Raw genomic sequence first — 18852 nt, 5'->3', positions numbered from 1 at the left:
GAGGGTATCGGGGGAATCGGTGACGGTAGAGGGTTTTCCGCCTACCGTCCCGAATTTGTCGGTGAAGTCGGTAATTTCACCAACTTCATCTCGACAAATTTGATTTCGACCGTTACCGTCACTGAATAATGAGTGACGGTAACGGTCGGTAACCTGTTAGAGAGAGAGAGCTTCGTGGGGTGGAGAGGTATGGTTGATCTGTTTGGCGTCGTTGCTTCACGGGCTGGCAGATCGCAATTTTCGCAAAGTAGAAAGCTGGTTCTTCAAGAACCATTCTGTGTTTCTTCAGATCGCAAACAAGGAGTCAAAGACAAGCAAGATTCTAGCTGATAAACCAAAAGGAAGTGCCGTTCTTAGTTGGAACATAACCATTCTTGCTTGAAAATGGAAGTCTGGAAAAAGCAGATGAAACATTTACGTATGTGGAAGATAGCCCAACTCTCAAAAAGCAAAGAAAAAGTGTGCAGCGTGCCTAACATAGCTCGAAGAAAGAAAAAGCAGAGAAAAAGTGTGCAGTGTGCGTGAACTGTGGAAGTCTCTGGAAAAAGCAGAAAGAGAGAAGTAAGAAAGAAAGATAACCCTTCATAATGCTTTATGAGGTCCCAAGAAAAAGTGTGCTGCCAACATGAGACCATAATAAAAAAGTATGCATAATAAAATAAATATTTGAATAAAATCACTTAAAAAGTGTGCTACCAGCAATCACTTAAAAAAAAAATTAAACTTCAAGTCACAAATACATCACTTAAAGAAAATCACAAATACATTTTAAATAACACAACAACAATTAAACTTAACCTTATTATCCATACTTCACAAATCACAAAATACTTTAGTGTTAATATCATACTTCACTAAAACAATTAAATAAAGTGCAAATTATTAATTCACAACCCAACTTAGAATTAAAAATAAAAAATAAATTAATTAAATTAAATAGTAAATAGCATCATTTGATTCCTTCGACCAAAGAAACACCATTCATCAGAGTCCATCCTTGAAGCCTTACTCCACGTCAAATGTGATGGAATTGGACATATATTCTATCACAATAAAAATCTGACAGAATTAATAAAATCAAAACAACGAATAAGTTGAACAGTTACAAAATTATGAAATTTATTTTGCTAATATTACCTGACTCAAGCTTATAGCTTTCTTCATCTTCAACATTAGACAAGTATGACTCATGTGCACTAATTGGAGAAGATGTCAACCAATTTTGAGTACATACAAGAGCCTCCACTGTTTTCGCAGCCAAAGAACTCCGAAAAGGATCTATCCACTGATGTTGTACCACTTCTCACTTCTTCATCATTTGACAATATAGACCCACTTCCAACATTTTTATAACCATTAGAATAGTGCTCATATAACCGACCCAATACCCATTTTAGTCGAGTGTCCATCCGTTTTGCTTTATCAACCCCAAAACTAAGCCGAAACCAATATTCCAAAGCAATCATCTCGTAACGTGGATCAAGTAAAGAAGCCACAAACAACGATGGGTTAATCTTCTCGACATCTCCCCAATATTTATCATATTTTTCTTTCATTTTGTTCGCCATTGTACTCAACAAAGGATCATTACTTTCACAATACTCTGTCAAACATGAATGAACAGAACATAATATGTCGAAAAATAAGTTGGAAGTTGAATACATAGAACCAGATATTTTCACTGTGACATCATAAAATACTTGTAAGAACTTAATAAATTGACGGATATTCTGCCAATCATCATCAGTCATAGTTCCCAACCCCCTTTTTCCTACACCATCATCATACAAATAGTTCATAAAATGCCCATCTTCATCTAGCATAAGTTCAAAGGCCCTTTGGTACTTTTCTGCTACCTCCAACATGATATAAGTAGAGTTCCATCTAGTGGAAACATCAAGTTTCAATGAAGCATTGCACTCAACGCTTTTTCTTTTCGCATAAGACTTAAAGAGAGCCAATCTTTGGGGGGAAGACTTCACCATATTTCGAATATTTATGATTGAATCGTCAACATTCTTCAAACCCTCATGCATAATTATATTAAGAATATGTGCAGAACATCTCACATGAATAAACTCGTGACGACAAACAACTTCCTTATTGGATGTAGTTTTTTTTTAAAAAAAAAATCAATCAATTGCAGTTTCATTAGCACTTGCATTGTCAACTGATATTGTCAGCATCCTATGAATCCCCCATTCTACCAAACACTCTTCTAATTCTTTCGCAATTGTTTGCCCCTTATGATTCGACACTCGACGAAATGCTAATATTCTTTTATGATATGTCCAATTAGGATCAATGAAATGTCCAGTGACACACATATAATTCATATTTTGAATTGAAGTCCACGTGTCAGTTGTCAAGCAAACTCTTTGACCAGTTGTCAAAAATGTATTCTTCTGTGTGTTTTTATCCTTTATATATAGCTTGAGACAATCCTTCATCACTGTATAGTGAGAAGGAACATTAAATCGAGGCTCAAGAGCCTTGACAAACTTTTGAAATCCCTTTCCCTCCACTGTCATAAACGGCATTTCATCAACAATAATCATTTCACAAAGTCTTTCCCTAATAATCTTCTCAGAATAATTGGCAATCATGAGGTTGTTACCAGTACCATCTTGCTTGGCCCCAAAAGTAAACTTAGATTGAGACCTATCTTGCTTAGCCTTTAGACTCTTGTACTTTTGGCATGAGCTCACATGATACAACATGGATGATGTGCCATTGTTTTTTGGATGACATTTATAGGAAGCTCCACAGTAATTGTAATGTGCTACAAGGTCATTATCGGGAGTACTTTTATCCCTAGTGAAATGGTCCCATGCTGCAGATTTGTTCGTCACATTTCTTTTTTTTCTAGGGAGTGGTGGTCGTCCACCACCACCATGACCATCAATTGGCATAGAACTAGCACCAAATATTTCTAGATCTTCAATTTCTATGGGAGTCATCGAAGTCTCCATAGGCAAAGATGGATGACAAGGAGCACTACCTGATAAATGTGTCATTTGAGGTGAATCCATCTTTAATTAATTAAGAACTAAAAATTAATAAATTTTTAACATTGATTCTTTTATAAGAATAAATAAATTCATCAACATTTAACATTGATTTTTTTATAAGAATAAATAAATTTAATTTGATAACTGACATTAAATTTAAACTTGGTTAATTACTGTAGCAAATTTGACGTAAAGCTGATGTCTAAAGGCTAAAGCATTGAACCAAGCGCTTAGAAGAAAAGAGGCATGCAACTGTAAAGTTGTTTGGGTTATTTCTCTTAAAGCCAACTCACATTTACTCTCCCCCTCCATATTATTTACTTTATCACCAACTAATGCACAAAACACACGCATGCTATCACAATATCACTAATGCACAAAACACACGCATCCAAATTTGACGTAAGTCTGAGTCCTGACACACACACATGCTTTGACTTGTCATCAAAAAAAGAAAAAAATAAAAATAAAGAAAAAGAAGAAAGAAGTAAGATAAGACATACACTTTAAGAAAAAGTGTGCAGAAAATAATAATAATAAAGACCAAAAACATAAACACAAATAAGTGTGACTATTTTAAACTCACTTGGATAGAGAGACGATAGAAAGTGAGTTTTGGAGCCGGAGAGAATGTCGGCAACTGCAAGAGTCCTTACTGCATTTTTTGAACGGCAACGACAATGACGAAAGAAAATGGGTTTCAGCCTTTTCCAGTTAAGTTAGGGTTTTATTTTTTGTGTTTTCAGTTAAGTTAGGGTTTTTTTTTTTAAAGAGATCTAGAATCGTTTGTTTGACACAAAACGGTGTCATTTTGTATTATATATTCATACTTTAAAAAATTACAACAGATGCGATTCGGTTCGGTTCGAAAACCGAACTGAATCGTAGTATCTCGCCTACCGACCGACCTGATGTTGGTAGGGAGATTTCTTGCCATTTCCCGGCCGCCAGTTGTCGGTGGCGAGTCGGCGTTGGTGCGGTGACGGACGGTATGCAGCCGGTGGGCGGCAGGCGGCCGATCTGCATAGCCCTAATTAGAGGATATGGGTAAGCTGAGTCATAAGATTGCATTGGTAGTTGAATTGATTTACCTTTGTTTTCTAGATGACAAACAGATTGAGTGTGAAAGGAGTGCTTCCATTGATGCTGCAACGTGGATGAATGAGGACCAAGGATTGACGTTGAGGGGCACACAAATCCACGTGTAGAGCAGGGGCCAAAGTGTAATGCCCTGAAAATTAATTAATTGGTAATTAACTTTATGGTTCCTCTCCCAGCTTTATTCCGCAAGGAACAAGACTTAGGGATCTCTACTCCTTAAAAAGAGAAGATATTAAGCAGCAGAAACATTAAAATTCTATAAACATTAATCATTACAACCAGAACATTTATCAAGGATCATCACAGTAGCTGAAATACTATACATATCATCGTTACAAGGGATCATAGGATTTTCCTAATTTGGACGTTTGCTATGCCAAAAGCGTCCCGCAATATAAAATGTAAATCTGGACGAATGCTATTCCGATTTGTATTAGGATTGCTTCCTAATTTGACTACGAGACTGAAATACGATTTTTCTGGGATTCCTATGGCTTTTAGGGTTTGTTTTACACCCTATAAATAGACATCTAAGCCCTGAAGAGAGGTGTGCTTAGTTTTAGACAGAAAATATCTTCTTGGATGCTTAAAGAGTTGAAGAGAAGATGAACATGGCAAGAGGCTATTCTAGCACCACCATGAGCGGCTAAATTCGTAATAGGGTGTTGATATAGCCATTCAAAGTAACATTGGTTTAATCAACCCTCTCAACTCCCAATGGAAGACTACCTCTATCCAGCTCAAGAGATTCTTAAGAATTCGCTTGGTGTAATTCTTTCTGCCTCTGGACTCTACAGCTTTTAACTTCTCCTTTATGGTGGATTGGATTAATATTATTATCTCTCTAGGTTGTTCTCTTGGTATCCCTCAGGTGGATCACCACAAGTTTCAAAATTTTGCCTCTATGGCATATGATACATTTGGTTTTACAAAAACAAAGCATGTCATGATGGACTCTCCTTCGATGCCCGCAGTGTTCATATTAATAAAATCACCCTCGAGCATTTTTAGGCTTGGCAATCAAAATCCCAAGCCCCCATGGAAAAATGGATCTCTCATCCGCTCAACTAGTTCAAGATTAATTTTGATACTGCCATTCGGGATTCTTTCTTTGTGCAGGCGGCTGTCGTGATTCTAATGGCTAGATTATCTACATGATCTCTCAAATCAGTCCACCCTGTCTTCCAAATGTGGGTGAAGCTTTGGCAGTCCTCCTTGCGGTTTCTTTAGTGTCATCTCTTCATCTTGATAACTTTATTCTTGAAGGTGATTCTGAGGTGATGATCCTAGCTCTTCAGCATCCAAAACTTTCCCAAGATTGGAAGATCTCCCCATCATTTCTGATACTTTAGATGCTATTCCTATTGCTTCCTTTTGGGAAGCTAGGAAAGTTAATAGAAATGCAAACTTCTGTGCCAACTTTGTGGCACGTTGGGCCGCAGCTAGATCTTACTCTAGTAGTATTCCCTTTTCCTCTCCCCCGATCTTATCAAATCCCCTTGTTAGTGGGAAAGATCCCCCCTCTTCTATTTTTTTTTTTTTTTTTTTGGTTCTTCCATTGATGAGAATGGAGAATGATGGAGAAGTAATGCAAATTCTAATCCAGTTGATCCAAGTTGGATGAAATCCAAGTTTTGATAAAATGGCTAGAAGAAAGCTCCATTCCATTCGATCAAAGGCATTTTCCATATCAATTTTGATAATCATTAGCCCTCCTCGTCCTGTTTTTTGAATTGAGGGAATAAAGAAGTTCATGAGCCAGAATTGAATTATCTTGAATATTCTTGTAAGGAACAAAAGTAGATTGATTAGGAGAAAAAAAAATGATGGAGCAAACCTTTGAACCTATTGGCCATGATTTTTTAGATGATCTTGTAGACAATATTGCAAGGGCTAATAGGCCTGAGATGATGCACATACAAAGCACCCAATTGTTTAGGAATAAGAGCAATAAAAGAATGATTTTTCTCTTTTAGAAGATGATTATTCTCCCAAAAAACTCTCAGATGCTTGAAATCACCACATCTTTGACTATGCTCTAATATTTCTTATAAAAGAGTGCAGTAAACTCATCCAGGCCAGGAGCTTTTCTAGATCCAAGACTAGATAAGACAAAGAAGATTTCCTGTTCTGAGGGAGTAGCTTTCAATCAGATACTTGAGCAGAAAGTTATGGTCAAAATACCGAGACATGTGCAGAATCCAAATTTGAATCCAATCCGATTTTAAGTCCAATTAGAGAAATTCTGATTTAATCATTTCCTTGATTTGATTAAACTTGACCACATCATATATGTCCTCTATTATGATTGATTAGGCTTAACCACATCTTCTAGGTCTTCTCAAAGTGTGCTTTAAGCCCAAAATCAATGGAATTTCTTGCATCTTTATTTAAAACCTGAAAAACAATAAAAAAAACACAAAATTAAAGAAATAACAATGTTAAGGGATTAACATATGCAAGTTAAGGGGCTTAAATGTGCAACGTTTGACACTTATCAAGGTGTTCAACAGAATGATCACTGCTTCTATCGATAATGGTTTTATCTTGGGCTTCGAGGTAGGAGCTAGTTTGTGTGAGCGGGTTAACATTTCTCATTTATTGTTTGCAGATGATACCTTGGTCTTTTGTGGGGAGAATTTTGATCAAATTCAATCCATTCGAGCCTTACTTGTTTGCTTTGAAGGTGAACTTAACCAAATCAGTTTTGGTTCCGGCAGACATAGTGGATAATGTGGGTGACTTGACTAGTGTCCTAGGTTGTGGAACGGCTTCCTTGCCTTTGAAATATCTAGGTCACCCTTTGGGGGCTTGCTTTAAGGCCAAGTCCATTTGGGATGGTATTATGGAAAAGATTGATCCTGGGTTGGCTAGTTGGAAAATGATGTATCTTTCCAAGGGGGTGGGGTCACTCTTATTAAGAGTACACTTTCCAACCTTCCAATTTACTTTATGTCTCTCTTTCCTATTCATGCTTTTGTGGCCAAGCATATAGAGAAGCTTCAATGTGATTTTTTATGGGGTGGGATAAGTAAAGAGCATATGGTCAGCTGGGCCAAGGTTTGTTCCCCTATCTCTTAGGGTGGTTTACGAATTCGGAACTTGAGAGTGGTCAATCGAGCTCTATTAGGGAAGTGGCTGTGGCGTTATGCGCATGAGAAGGAAGCCTGGTGGAGAATCGTGTTAGACGCCAAGTTTGGTTGTGAGTAGGGTGGGTGGCACTCTATTGACACTTATGGGTCACATGGGGTGGGGCTTTGGAAATATATCAGTAGTGGGTGGCAATTGTTTTCTAGCCACACTAGATTTGATCCAAGAGATGGGTTCAAATCAGATTCTAGGATGATGTGTGGTGTGGAGCCTCATCTCTAAGGGAAGTATTTTCGAGTTTATACAACATAGCTAGTGTGAAGGAAGCACCTATTGCAGTTAACATGGATCTTTCGAGTGGATTCCATGTTAGTTTCAGTTGATTGGTTCATGATGGGAAGTGGAAGTGCTAGCCTCTTTCTGTACTTTGTTGTATTCCCATTGAATGAGAAGGGAAGGGGAGGACAATATTTGGTGGGCTCCTTCTTACAAAAGGAAATTCGAGGTTAGATCTTTCTTTAATATTCTTGCCTTTAAAAATGCTAGTTATTTCCCTTGGAAGAGTATTTGGCGTACAAAGGCTCATTTGATAGTGGCTTTCTTCGTTTGGACGGTAGTGTTAGGGAAGATTCTTACCATTGACAATCTTAGAAAGAGACATCTCATTGTGATCAACAGATGTTGCTTGTGCAAATCGGATGGGAAGACTGTCGATCACCTTCTTCTTCACTGTGAGACTGCCCGTACATTATGGTATGCTATCTTTAGTCGATTCAAGCTGTCATGGGTCATGCCTAGTAGTGTGGCGAATTTGTTTGCTTGTTGATGGACAAGAGATCGTTCCCAGAGTGCTGCAGTGTGGAAAATGGTTCCTCTCTACCTCATGTGGTGTTTATGGTTGGAAAGAAATGCTAGATGTTTTGAGGACTTTAGGAGATTCTTGGAGGAACTCACGACATTTTTCTTCTTTACTCTTTTTACTTGGACAGCTGCTTGGCTAGCTCCGTTAAGTGAGTAGTTTTTCTAATTTTCTTGTTCTTTTTTTTTTTCTCCTAATTAGGTGTTCTCTTGTATACTTCTTGTGCATTAAGGGTTACGCCCCTCGGCACTTTTTGGTACACATTACTTATAAAATAAAATATATAAAAAAGGAGGTTAATGATGAATATATACTATAGCTACTGCTAGTGCTACATTTTGATTTCATGCCGGTGAAAGATTTTCTTACCATTGGAGCAATTATTTGGAAATCCTGGTTGGTCAGAAAAGAACAGTGGAAAAATTACTAAAAATCCAGCCCTAATCCAGGATCTGGTTAAGTTCTGTGAAGAAGAACTTCAGATATCCAGATTTCTGTAAAACTTTACTTCTTGTGATATATGAAATTACACAATTCAGTGAATCAGTCCCATCGAATAAGCAGGACAGTCCCTATTGTAAGGCTGCTCACCATATGGGCGACCCAAATCACATGGGAGCACCCACAATAGACCAAGATGATAATCATAAGACAATTCATTGAGTAATTAATAGCCAAGCAAAGAAATGCTCTAAATAAAATTGGAACATAAATTTATAATAAACAGATGAAAATTCAAGACAAGTGGAATTCCCATATGCTACTCCCTTGGCTCTAAGATTCACATATGCAACTTCATGAGGAAACTGCCTTATCCTATCTCATAAACAACTTCAGACAGAGCAAGCCTTTTCACCATCAGCATTAAAGAGAGAGTTTTCCTCTTTGCTAGTCACAGCAGTTACTATTGGTAGTAGAGCAGCAGCAGATCTATTGGAAAGAGTCCTGTATATGGCTTTAATTGTTTTTGGAGTTTTCTCAAAAAAAAAAAAAAAAAAATTGTTTTTGGAGTTGTTTGGTCCCTACCTCACACCATCTGACGGAATCCTCATCTGAAACCCCAGTATTTTGCTGCAACAAAATGAAGGAAAACAGGAAGCAGATCATGACGTGATCAAACATTGATACTCAAATTTCGTTCAAAACAGACAAATTGTAATTGCTGAAGTGGCATCTGCAACCAAAGAAAAATGGACTTACCACCCACTCCTTTTTCTCAGCAACATAACTTTCCTTACTGTTTGGATATATATGACTATCGGTTTATTTTTCACCTGAAGGAATTGCTCACAATAATCAGGTTAGGAATTCCATTAGGCAAATTGCAGCATAGGAATGTAATAATTCATAGGTAAAAGGTTCATATATTGGAAAGTAAATAGAGTAGACACATAGGTCCTACGATTTTTCACAATGCAATAAGTTATTCCACTAAAACAAAATGAACGGACCAGAAAGTATAGTTCCACAGAAAGTAACCTAGAATGCCAATAACTGAAGTATGTGGAACAGGTGTGGAAACATGGTACGTCATAGCAAATCCTAGCAGAGTCTTCTTTTGAACAAAGCCAACAGTAATATAATTGGCACAGGTGATGTAGCGCTGCTCAAGTATAACGTATTTAAGATACATCATACATCTGCATTTAGAGTCCTACCTTCCCCTCCTTTTGTTTGTTTGTTTGTTTCTTTTCTTTCTTTCTTGTTTTTGTTTTTTTGTTTTTTTTTCCCCAATCCCATCTCATAACATTTGCATGTCATTTTGTGGGAAATAACGTTGTTAAGACATAAGAACAGGCAATATATGTTGAAGGCAGCCAGCTACAGCTACACCAATCTTCACTCTCTTGAAAATCTGTGTAACAGCAAGTCTCAATGGATTATTACCCAAAAAGCCATGCAACAGACCATAAATTTTCTCAACACAAGCCTACCCACTTCTTGCAAGCCAATGCTGCTTCTCTCTTTTTCAGTTGGGCTTCTGTCTGGAATTTAGGAGCCTTGCCCTTGTAAAGTGTTTTATGGTACTTCAAAAAGAGAGTTCGGTATTTGTACTTGTCAACAAACATGTTCCCTTTTTCCATCATCTCCAAGACTTCATTTGCTCGAACAAAAAATCCACCCCTGACAAATGTATAAAGCACAGAATCCAGAAGTTCTTGATCAAAACTCATTGAGGTGGAAGAAGCAAGACTCTTCATCTCACCCCATAACTCTGTCACCTCCACATACTTTCCCCCAATAGCAGCATACCCAGTAACCATGGAATGAAAGGTTTGAGCATTTGGGGGATGCCCCAGACTCCTCATCTTCTTCAGAGCCTTCTCAGCATCTTGCATCAATCTCTTCTTGCAGAAGAAATGGATTACATTATTCCAATCATGCACTCCACTATCAATTCTCTGCCCTTCATTGATTTCCTGCAAGAGCTTTGCCATCAACCCTGCCTCACCACCCTCTTCACATCCCTTAACTAATATCTCAAATTCTTGATGACCTGCTCGTGGTATTTTTGCCTGTTTCATCTCTTTGAATAGATGGAGGGCACCTTGGGTATCTTTCTGAAGCACCCTGGATTGGATCAATGCCTCATAAGAGCTGGAATCTAGCTGGATTCCAGCCTTCCGAGCATCTCGTAAAAGTGATGCCACCTCCCCTGCTTGGTTTGCTTGGCAATATGCTTTCAAGAGGGACGAATATACAGAAGAACTAGTTCTGACCCCAGCCAAACGCATTTCGTCAAGAAGGTCATGTGCCTCATCTAACCACCCAAGCGAGATGCATGAATTAATAACATGTACCAAGGCTGAATTATCATTGGACACTGGGCAATTTTCTTTCTCTGCCTTGATAAGGAATTCTGCCAAATCCTTGGTCTTGCCAGCTTCTAGAAAAGCCTTAACTATTTTCACATAAATTCTTTCAGTCGGTTGAAGAACTCCACGTTCAGTTGTAATCAATTCAACTTGCATCTGCAACTTAGCTAACAAAGAACCAAGCATTTGCTTCGATTCAGCCTCAAGCTTTAAGAAATTTTGGTCCCCGTAAAACTCTTCGTATCTAATTAATTTATCATTCTCTGAACCTAATAATTGTCTCTGACTCAAACTTTGCCCAGAGGCCACAAAAGGCGGAGACTTATTTCCACTTGCAGAAGCATCATATACGAGTGTAGCTGCAGCAAGAGAATTTCTTGCTTCTTTTGCTTTATGAAGCATTTCCAAAACCATGTTGGATGCGGAATCTAGATCACCAAATTTTAAGTGGCATGTAAGCAAGCAGTTATAGAACTGTTGAAACTGTACATTACTTAAATTATGAGCTTCATTAATGTATCTTTGAAGCTTCTTTAGCTCTTCTCTTCGCCCATTTCTCTCATATATATGTGCCATAATGATCAACAAGTTTGTGTCTGCTTTGACACCAACTCGAGGCATCATGTCAAGAAGCTGCTCTGCTTTCCTAGTTGTCCCAAATAAAAGACACCCAGCCAAAGCAATGTTGACAGCAGTAGTATTAGGTTTCATAGCAATCAAAGGCGCATTACTCTTTTTACGTGGATCCACCCTGCCATCTTGAAACAAGTAACCTATCTCAAGAATCAACTCAGCAGCAAGGTAAGCCCCAGGAGCTGTTTGCGACATGTGGGCCAAAATTGCAGACCAAGCAGTAACAGGGGGATATTCTTCCATTTCTACCAATTTTCGTAAAAGAGTTGATGCAGGAACTGGTAGTCCAGATTTGGACAGACAAAAAGAGAGATACATCAGTGGCTCCTTTTCTAATAAGGTCTGCTTTCCTTCCTCAAAAACCTGTTCTACTAACCCATAGGCCTTCTCAAGCCACTGAACATCAAGGCTATCTGCAAAACTTGTTAGAAGCTTGTTCACAACAGATTTCCTAGGAAAGCCTTCCAGCTGCATATGTTGTTCATATAACTTCCATGAATCATTAAATCTACCCTCATTGATTGCATTTTGTATTTCCATACTTAGTTTAGCAGGGTCTCGAGCCTGGGCCAAAAACGTTCCAGCCATGGTAGATGAAGACTTTGGTTGAAGATTAAATTTATTCTGTACTCCCAAAACAACATTTTGTGTGTCCAAGCAGGTCAAAGAGGAGCTAACAAATTGACAGACAGAACCGCCCCAATAAGCCTGAGGCTGGCATCTGAATACTTGAGTCACATTGCTGGTGCCGGCAGCCAGTAAAAGATACAAAACAGAAGAGGAATTTGCAGTAATCTGACAGCTAACTTTTCTTATAGATAGCATCTTGTCCAGACAGCAAACATTAATAATGATCCCAGTACTGAAAATAGGCCAATATCTGCAACATGGACAGCATTAATGAGATGAAAAAGACCTCCAACTGCAGCATACATATGAAATTTAAACAAAAACACAGCCAACTTTCATGCATAATTCATGGAGATAATAACTATCAACTTCTTGCGTTCGAAGTGAATAAAGGTTTAGCATCATTGGCAACCCTACAAAGAATAAATCCACGTTTCAAATTGCAAACTCAGGCTAAGAAAGGTAATGGGCATAAGAAGTGTAATGTCTCACGATGCAGGTTTTAAAGCTTTTTCTTCCTTTTTCTTTTAATTTTTTGAGCATCTCTTTTAGAGTACACTAATTGCACAAAGTTCATATCTGATATTCTCTTCCTAGATAAAATCATTGCATGCTGAACAGAAATCCAATAAATGAGCTATTCAAAAAAGAGTCCAATAGCCTGAGGAGTGTCTCCAAACCTTTGATGGCCAAGAATTTGACCAGGCAAGTAAGCCAGCATACGGTACAAAATTTATTGAAATGCAGAATAAAGAAAGAGTAATTCTGCCCCAAAGAACGATTAATGGTTTAAAATCAAGCTTACCTGACATATAAATTTAACCAAATAAGCAAATATATTTATGGTGGATGATCAAATCTTAAATAAATACTTCAACTACTCAAAATTTTGATTGAACTTTACTTATCAAAAAAAAAATTTTGATTGAACTTTGTCGTAAACCTTGCCTTAATCCTTGACGTCAATTGAGTTTCATCACTTTGTTTGGATTTGAGTCAAGGGGTATTCTGTCAAATCAGAGATGTCAAACTTTTCTTTTTGATTACATGTAAGGGGCATGCACGAGGTCAAATTGTGGAGAGGATCCTTATCCACAGTTTATATCCCAAATGGAGTAGGATTTTAATAATTACACATAATGACTCTTAATTTCTAATGGACAAAAATTGCAATATTGCAGACAAGAAGTCCTAATCCCTAACTAATGTAGATTGACTAATTAGACCCAAAAATCATGGGATCGTATCTTCTGCCTCTTTATTCACTTTTCAAACACTAAAGATGAATAAGGAGGATTTATAATGAACAGGTTCAACTTTTAACTCCCAAGAAACAAACTACATACAATTTCTGCCAATTGATAAACAAAAACAAAAGGTTTCACTTTTCAAATTTTCTGGATCAAACGGATCAAACAAAATCCAGATAATCTTATCGACTTGTAAAATCAAAATTATCTCATTTATGAATAATTAAAAAAATTCAAACAAATGCCCCGTTTTCTGCAATTTCCTACTCACTTTTGATTTCAGATGAGGCTAAATCACGACATTTTTCCCTGTTTTGAAGATTATTCATCATAATCTTAAACTTCAACTTTTAAACTGTTAATAACTTGAAGTTGATGGCCGTAAAACAAGAAAAAATTACAAAAATTACAAAAATTAAAAAAGTACTCACACGAGAATTCTTCGTGGAACGCGGACGAAACCAGACGACAATTCGATCAACAGAGAGAAACTTCTTGAGAGAGGAAGAGAAACAACTGACAGAATTCTAGAGAGGGGAGCGTTAGAGCGTTAGAGGAAGCGATATTAACAGAGAGAGAATTCTGGAGATATAAGAGAAATAGGGATCAACAAAATTAGAGTTTCTTATATAACAGAGAGAGAGAAACTGACGATTCGAATTTCACAGCCAAACCGAGAACCTCCAAAACTAACGCAAAATTTCCAACACCCAATCTGAAACAGGGAGAAAACTCGACAAGATACAGCTACAAATTTTAAACCCATACTCGGTCCATGCTCAAACCATGAAATCTGTCAAATACCTACAAAATTTATTTACCCATTCGTTAGAAATCTGTCAAATTTTCGTGCTTATAAACAATGGGTATAACGAAAATAGGAAGAAAAGCTATAGATTTTATCTTCTTACAATCCATGGCCAAAACCCCTCTAGGATTCTTCTTCTTCTTCTCGGTCTCTCTCTCAGTCGCAAATCTTTCTCTTTCTCTCCTAATACTAGTACTGGAACTGATAGCATTTGTTCGTGTTTTTCAGCTAACCGTTTAAGCGAAAGCAGAATATCATCAATCAGGTTTCTCCAATTACCACGGCAAAAAAATTCAATCACTTTGGTCTGAAGAAGAACCCTAGACTCAAACCCACGCTACAACCATACAATACAAAGAATCCCAAAGAATAATTTGGTGAAAATAAGAACAAAGAGAATACCGTTCACTTGTCTGAAAAGGAGTCGGAAAGTCGGCTGCCACAGAGCGGCCAAAATGAAGCTACTACACTTCAGTGACTTCACCTCGTTTTTACGCCTTTGCACGACGTCGCTTTTGTTTTGTCACCGAACCCAGAACCTAAAACACCAGAAGCGGCGTCGTTTCATCAAAAATTAAATCCAAAAAAAAAAAAAAAACGACTCTTTTTTTAAGTCTTTAACCTCCGATAACGCTCTGGTTTTAAACCCTAACCCAACCCTCCGTCAAATCGACGCACGCACGAGCTCACTGAACTCGTCCCGTTCGATTGGTAAAGGTATGTTTTCCATCCTACGCCTGTGTCTCTCGCTGCTCTGTCTAGAATTCCGCTGAAACAATCTCGGCTTACCTTTTGGGCTGCAAAGCATGTCAATTTGATTACACAGAAAAAAATAAAATAAAAAAGTTGAAGTTATTAAAGGACAGAGTTAAGCAATTTTCAAGTACTAATTACACACTTTCTACACTTGTTCCAAATTCTATTTAGATTACATTTGATTGATTGCATGCTTAAGTTTTGCTTCTTCTTTTTTTTTTTCTTTTTTTTTTATGCTTGCTGTTTGATCTGATTGCGAGTTTGTATGTGTGTGTCATGGACTTGATTTAAATGCTATGTAACTCTTTTTTTTTTTTTTTTTTTTTTTTGTGTGTGTGTGTTAATTTTTACATTTACTATAACTATTGTTAGAATTCACAACTATGAGTTTACTCTTAAGTTCCTTTATTATTATTTTTTCTTAATTTCATGTGAAATGGAAATTGTTGCGCAACTTGAATCCTTATTGAATTTGGCGACAAGTTTATGTGAAATTTTTTGTTGTGGGTTTACGACATGTGGTTCTGGTTGTCTTAATTGGTTGTTGTATGATAATGGTTTCATGATAAGGCAGAACATGACTCAAGTGTTTTCTTCTTCATGTCATCTTCATTAGGATTTAGGAGCTGTTAATTGTTGTTTTAATTGTCTTCTTAATGTGCTTCAGAGTCATTTTATACTATGAAGAGAGCTATGCCATGGAGTGATGAGGAGGAAGATTCCTCATCTGATGAATCATCTTCTTCACATTCAAACTCCGAAACTGAAGATGGGGTTAGCAAGAGAAAGGCAAAGGATCAATCTAAAGCTATCCAACCTTCCAAAGAAAAAACCTCCAAAGGTATCCTTGATAGTTCTTCTCGATGTTTAAGTAGAACTGAATATAGAGCTTATTATCTCTCTAAGAGCATTCGCATCCAACTATGTAAAGTTCTAACTAAAGGCTTTTCAAATGCACTCCATGTCTGATTATTTATTTTTCTCTTTACTATTTAAATATTATTTCTTTAGTCAAGACTTCTTCTTCCTACAAAACTATGATGAAATGAAAAGCACAAGCCCTGACAACAACAATCCCAACAGAGTTCTGGTTCGCCATAGCCAGAACCGTATTCTCACAAATCTGCTGATCGGTGGGCTTCAAGGCCACCCAGCTCTTGGCACTCGAAACCCTCACCCTGGTGTCCACCAAGCACATGCAGGCGATCGCCCACTTCACCGCCTCCCTCACCAACCACTCCAGCCACACCCACTCCAACCTCCTCGACCTCACCTACATGGGCGGACCCAGGTATTAGCTAGGGGGGCTTCAACCTCACCAAAATTTTAGAAATCTTCTTAGAATCAATACTTTTTATAAGGTGGACTCCCAAAAATTAATTGTTTCCTTCTCAAAAATAAGTATTTTTATAGCTTTGCCCCCACAACCCCACGCTAACCCCTCCCTCCCATGGTATCGTCTCGCTCAACATTGGCACCTTTTCCAAAGGCTCCATTCTCCACAAAGATTGTTCCACTTTGCTGCTCACCTCTAGGGTCCTCAAGAACCTCTCCATGTTTCGTGGAGTTCCATGATGAAATCTCATTTGCCAAGACTATTCCACGCATGAATCGTAGCAGCCTGGGGAATTTGATTTCTTCAAACCATAAATTGGATCATTCCCATGTGCCCAATGGCTGCCTGGATTTCTGGAAGGGAATTGGGACGACGAGAGATGGCAAGGGAAGGAAAAGAGAGAGAGAGAGAGAGGAGAGGTTGTCTGGGGAATCATTGATAGTGGGGGATGAAAAATTTCGCCAATTTTTTTGAGTATGGTGGCCAAAGATTTGAGGAGGAAAGGAGCTTGGGAGAGAGAGAGAGAGAGAGAGTTCCGTTGAATAAACAAATGGGTAGGGAAGCTACAGTACCAACCCAAATTTGTGTTGGTACTGTGGCTCATTTTTCCTTTTGCTTTTTAGCGTAAGGATACATAATGGGGTGTCAGGTTGTTTAGGGGGTTATATCGAAATTTTACATATTATGCAAATGCTCTAACAAAGTTGTTGCTTCATGTTTTGATTTTTCTTCTTTCCTCGAGTGAATGACTGTGGATTGGGGTTTGTGGTTGGCTTGCTCAACCTAAATGTTGAGTGTGTAGGGATTTATGTACTTTTTACATTCTTAATAAGCTATTAAATTGGTTTCTTATCAAATACTGGAATAAAATAATATCTTCACAAGAAATTACATCACAGAAGAGCTGGATCATATAGCTGTGTTTGAATAAATTGATAAACTAAAAGGTTGAGTGTGTAGGGATTTATTTACTTCTTACATTCTTAAGAAACTATTAAATTGGTTTCTTATCAAATACTGGAATAAAATAATATCTTTACAAGAAATTACATCACAGAAGAGCTGGATCATATAGCTGTGTTTGAATAAATTGATAAACTAAAAGGAGAAGAATCTCCTAAAAAAATGAAGTTTGTTGTCTACCAATAATAATAATGGTTGGCATAAGAAAACCTTAAAGGAAAAAAAAAAAAAAAAATTTTATTTTTTGTCCAATTATATTTCGTATAGTTTTGTAATTACCTGTTGGCAAAGGTCACATTAACATTTTTTTTTAAAAATGCCTTTTATCTTCTGAAAAGGTCCCCTTTTAGAATCTAGCTATATTTGCTTATTTTTAAATCAAAAACACCAAAGCCTTACAGCTTGTTGAAAATTATAATGTCCATATAAATCTCTTGATGATTAAACCTTCACAAGTCATTTATACATCATGCTTGTACTTGTTGAAAATTATAATGTCCATATAAATCTCTTGATGATTAAACCTTCACAAGTCATTTATACATCATGCTTGTATTTAACCACATTGGTGTTGGATCAAAAAGACTCTGGCGTGCGACCCATATAAGAGTAGATTGTTGTTTTCCATTGACACAAAATCCCTTTACTCTATCTTCAAAATGAAGTTCTTATAGTTCTTATCTCCGCGTGTGTACAGTTAAATTTGGAAAGCAAAAGGCTGGAGTTGTGGACTTTGAAGAATTGAAACGACATGGTTATAAAGGTGGACCATCAGTCTTGCGTGTGCCCCCACCAAGAAGAGAATGGGAAGACAAGAAGGAAGACTGGTCATGGTCTACTGGCAAGGAAAGTCGTGAAACCAAAGAGACTGAAGAATCTTATGCAGAACGGCAGAAAACAAGGGCTGCAATAATCGATGGGGAGCAGCTGGCAAGTGTGGAAAGTCGGAAAGAGAAGAACTTTTCTTTCTCTCAGAAAGAGAAGAGGAAAAGAGAGCTTGGTCAGGCTAGCAGGGGAAAGAATTATGTTGAAGAAGAAAAGAGGTTGTTAAGGGAGAGTGGTGTCTATTCTGGTTTTGATACTTGATCCCATGATGCTTGTAGCCATGAGTTTCATTATGTAAAATATGTAAAAGCTCATTTTCATCGGATCCTTATTGAATTGATAAGATTGGGTTTGTACTCAAATATACATATTCTGAGCAATACACAGGTACAGGTACAAAGGTTTAGAGGGAGAGGGAAGAACAAGAAGAATTAAAAACTGAAAAAATTACAGAATTACAAGGAACATGAGCTTTAGAATTAGCTGATCTATGAACTTTGCATGCTTCCCAGTTAGGAACAGAGCCAAGGATATCTTCAATATCTTTGATGGTAGGTCTATTTGCCAAACAGAAATTTGGCTTGGATTCGAAATAGCCAATGTGACCATAGAAGAGTTAACTTGATCAATATATGAAACTTTTTAAACATAATTTCTTTATTTTTTATTATTAATATTTTTTTTTTTTTTATATCGAGGAACCTCTTCAAGGCAGGGCCCTTCGGACTCACCCCTGCAGAGTAAACTCCGATCTCTTGCACCGCATCCTTAAAA

The 18852-nt window shown here is 37.5% G+C and overlaps 2 protein-coding genes across 7 annotated transcripts; one reads left to right on the top strand and one right to left on the bottom strand.

The window, feature by feature from the left end:
- Positions 1-8720: 8720 nt before the first annotated feature.
- On the bottom strand, positions 8721-14737 carry LOC132171948 (pentatricopeptide repeat-containing protein At1g03100, mitochondrial). 6 transcript variants are annotated; one of them, XM_059583364.1, is made up of 6 exons: positions 14601-14737; positions 14302-14505; positions 13822-14194; positions 9541-12390; positions 9262-9335; positions 8721-9132 (listed from the first exon to the last, which is right to left on the bottom strand). In XM_059583364.1, the coding sequence occupies exon 4, from the start codon at positions 12333-12335 to the stop codon at positions 9981-9983; it is 2355 nt and encodes a 784-aa protein (XP_059439347.1). In that variant the 5' UTR covers positions 12336-12390; positions 13822-14194; positions 14302-14505; positions 14601-14737; the 3' UTR covers positions 8721-9132; positions 9262-9335; positions 9541-9980. The 6 variants fall into 6 exon arrangements, with proteins under 6 accessions (XP_059439347.1, XP_059439350.1, XP_059439348.1 ...); XM_059583367.1 differs by having other exon boundaries at positions 14302-14426; XM_059583365.1 differs by lacking the exon at positions 14302-14505 and having other exon boundaries at positions 8721-9006; positions 9088-9132.
- An 89-nt stretch (positions 14738-14826) lies between these two features.
- Positions 14827-18405, top strand: LOC132171951 (uncharacterized). The gene is made up of 3 exons (XM_059583371.1): positions 14827-14915; positions 15622-15795; positions 17951-18405. Exons 2-3 carry the CDS (start codon positions 15636-15638, stop codon positions 18337-18339), a joined length of 549 nt encoding a protein of 182 aa, XP_059439354.1. The 5' UTR covers positions 14827-14915; positions 15622-15635; the 3' UTR covers positions 18340-18405.
- The last annotated feature ends 447 nt before the right edge of the window (positions 18406-18852 follow it).

This window comes from Corylus avellana, chromosome ca2 (genome assembly GCF_901000735.1).
Source record: "Corylus avellana chromosome ca2, CavTom2PMs-1.0".
NCBI classification, from domain to species: domain Eukaryota; kingdom Viridiplantae; phylum Streptophyta; class Magnoliopsida; order Fagales; family Betulaceae; genus Corylus; species Corylus avellana.
This window is presented reverse-complemented; position numbering and strand designations above follow the sequence as displayed.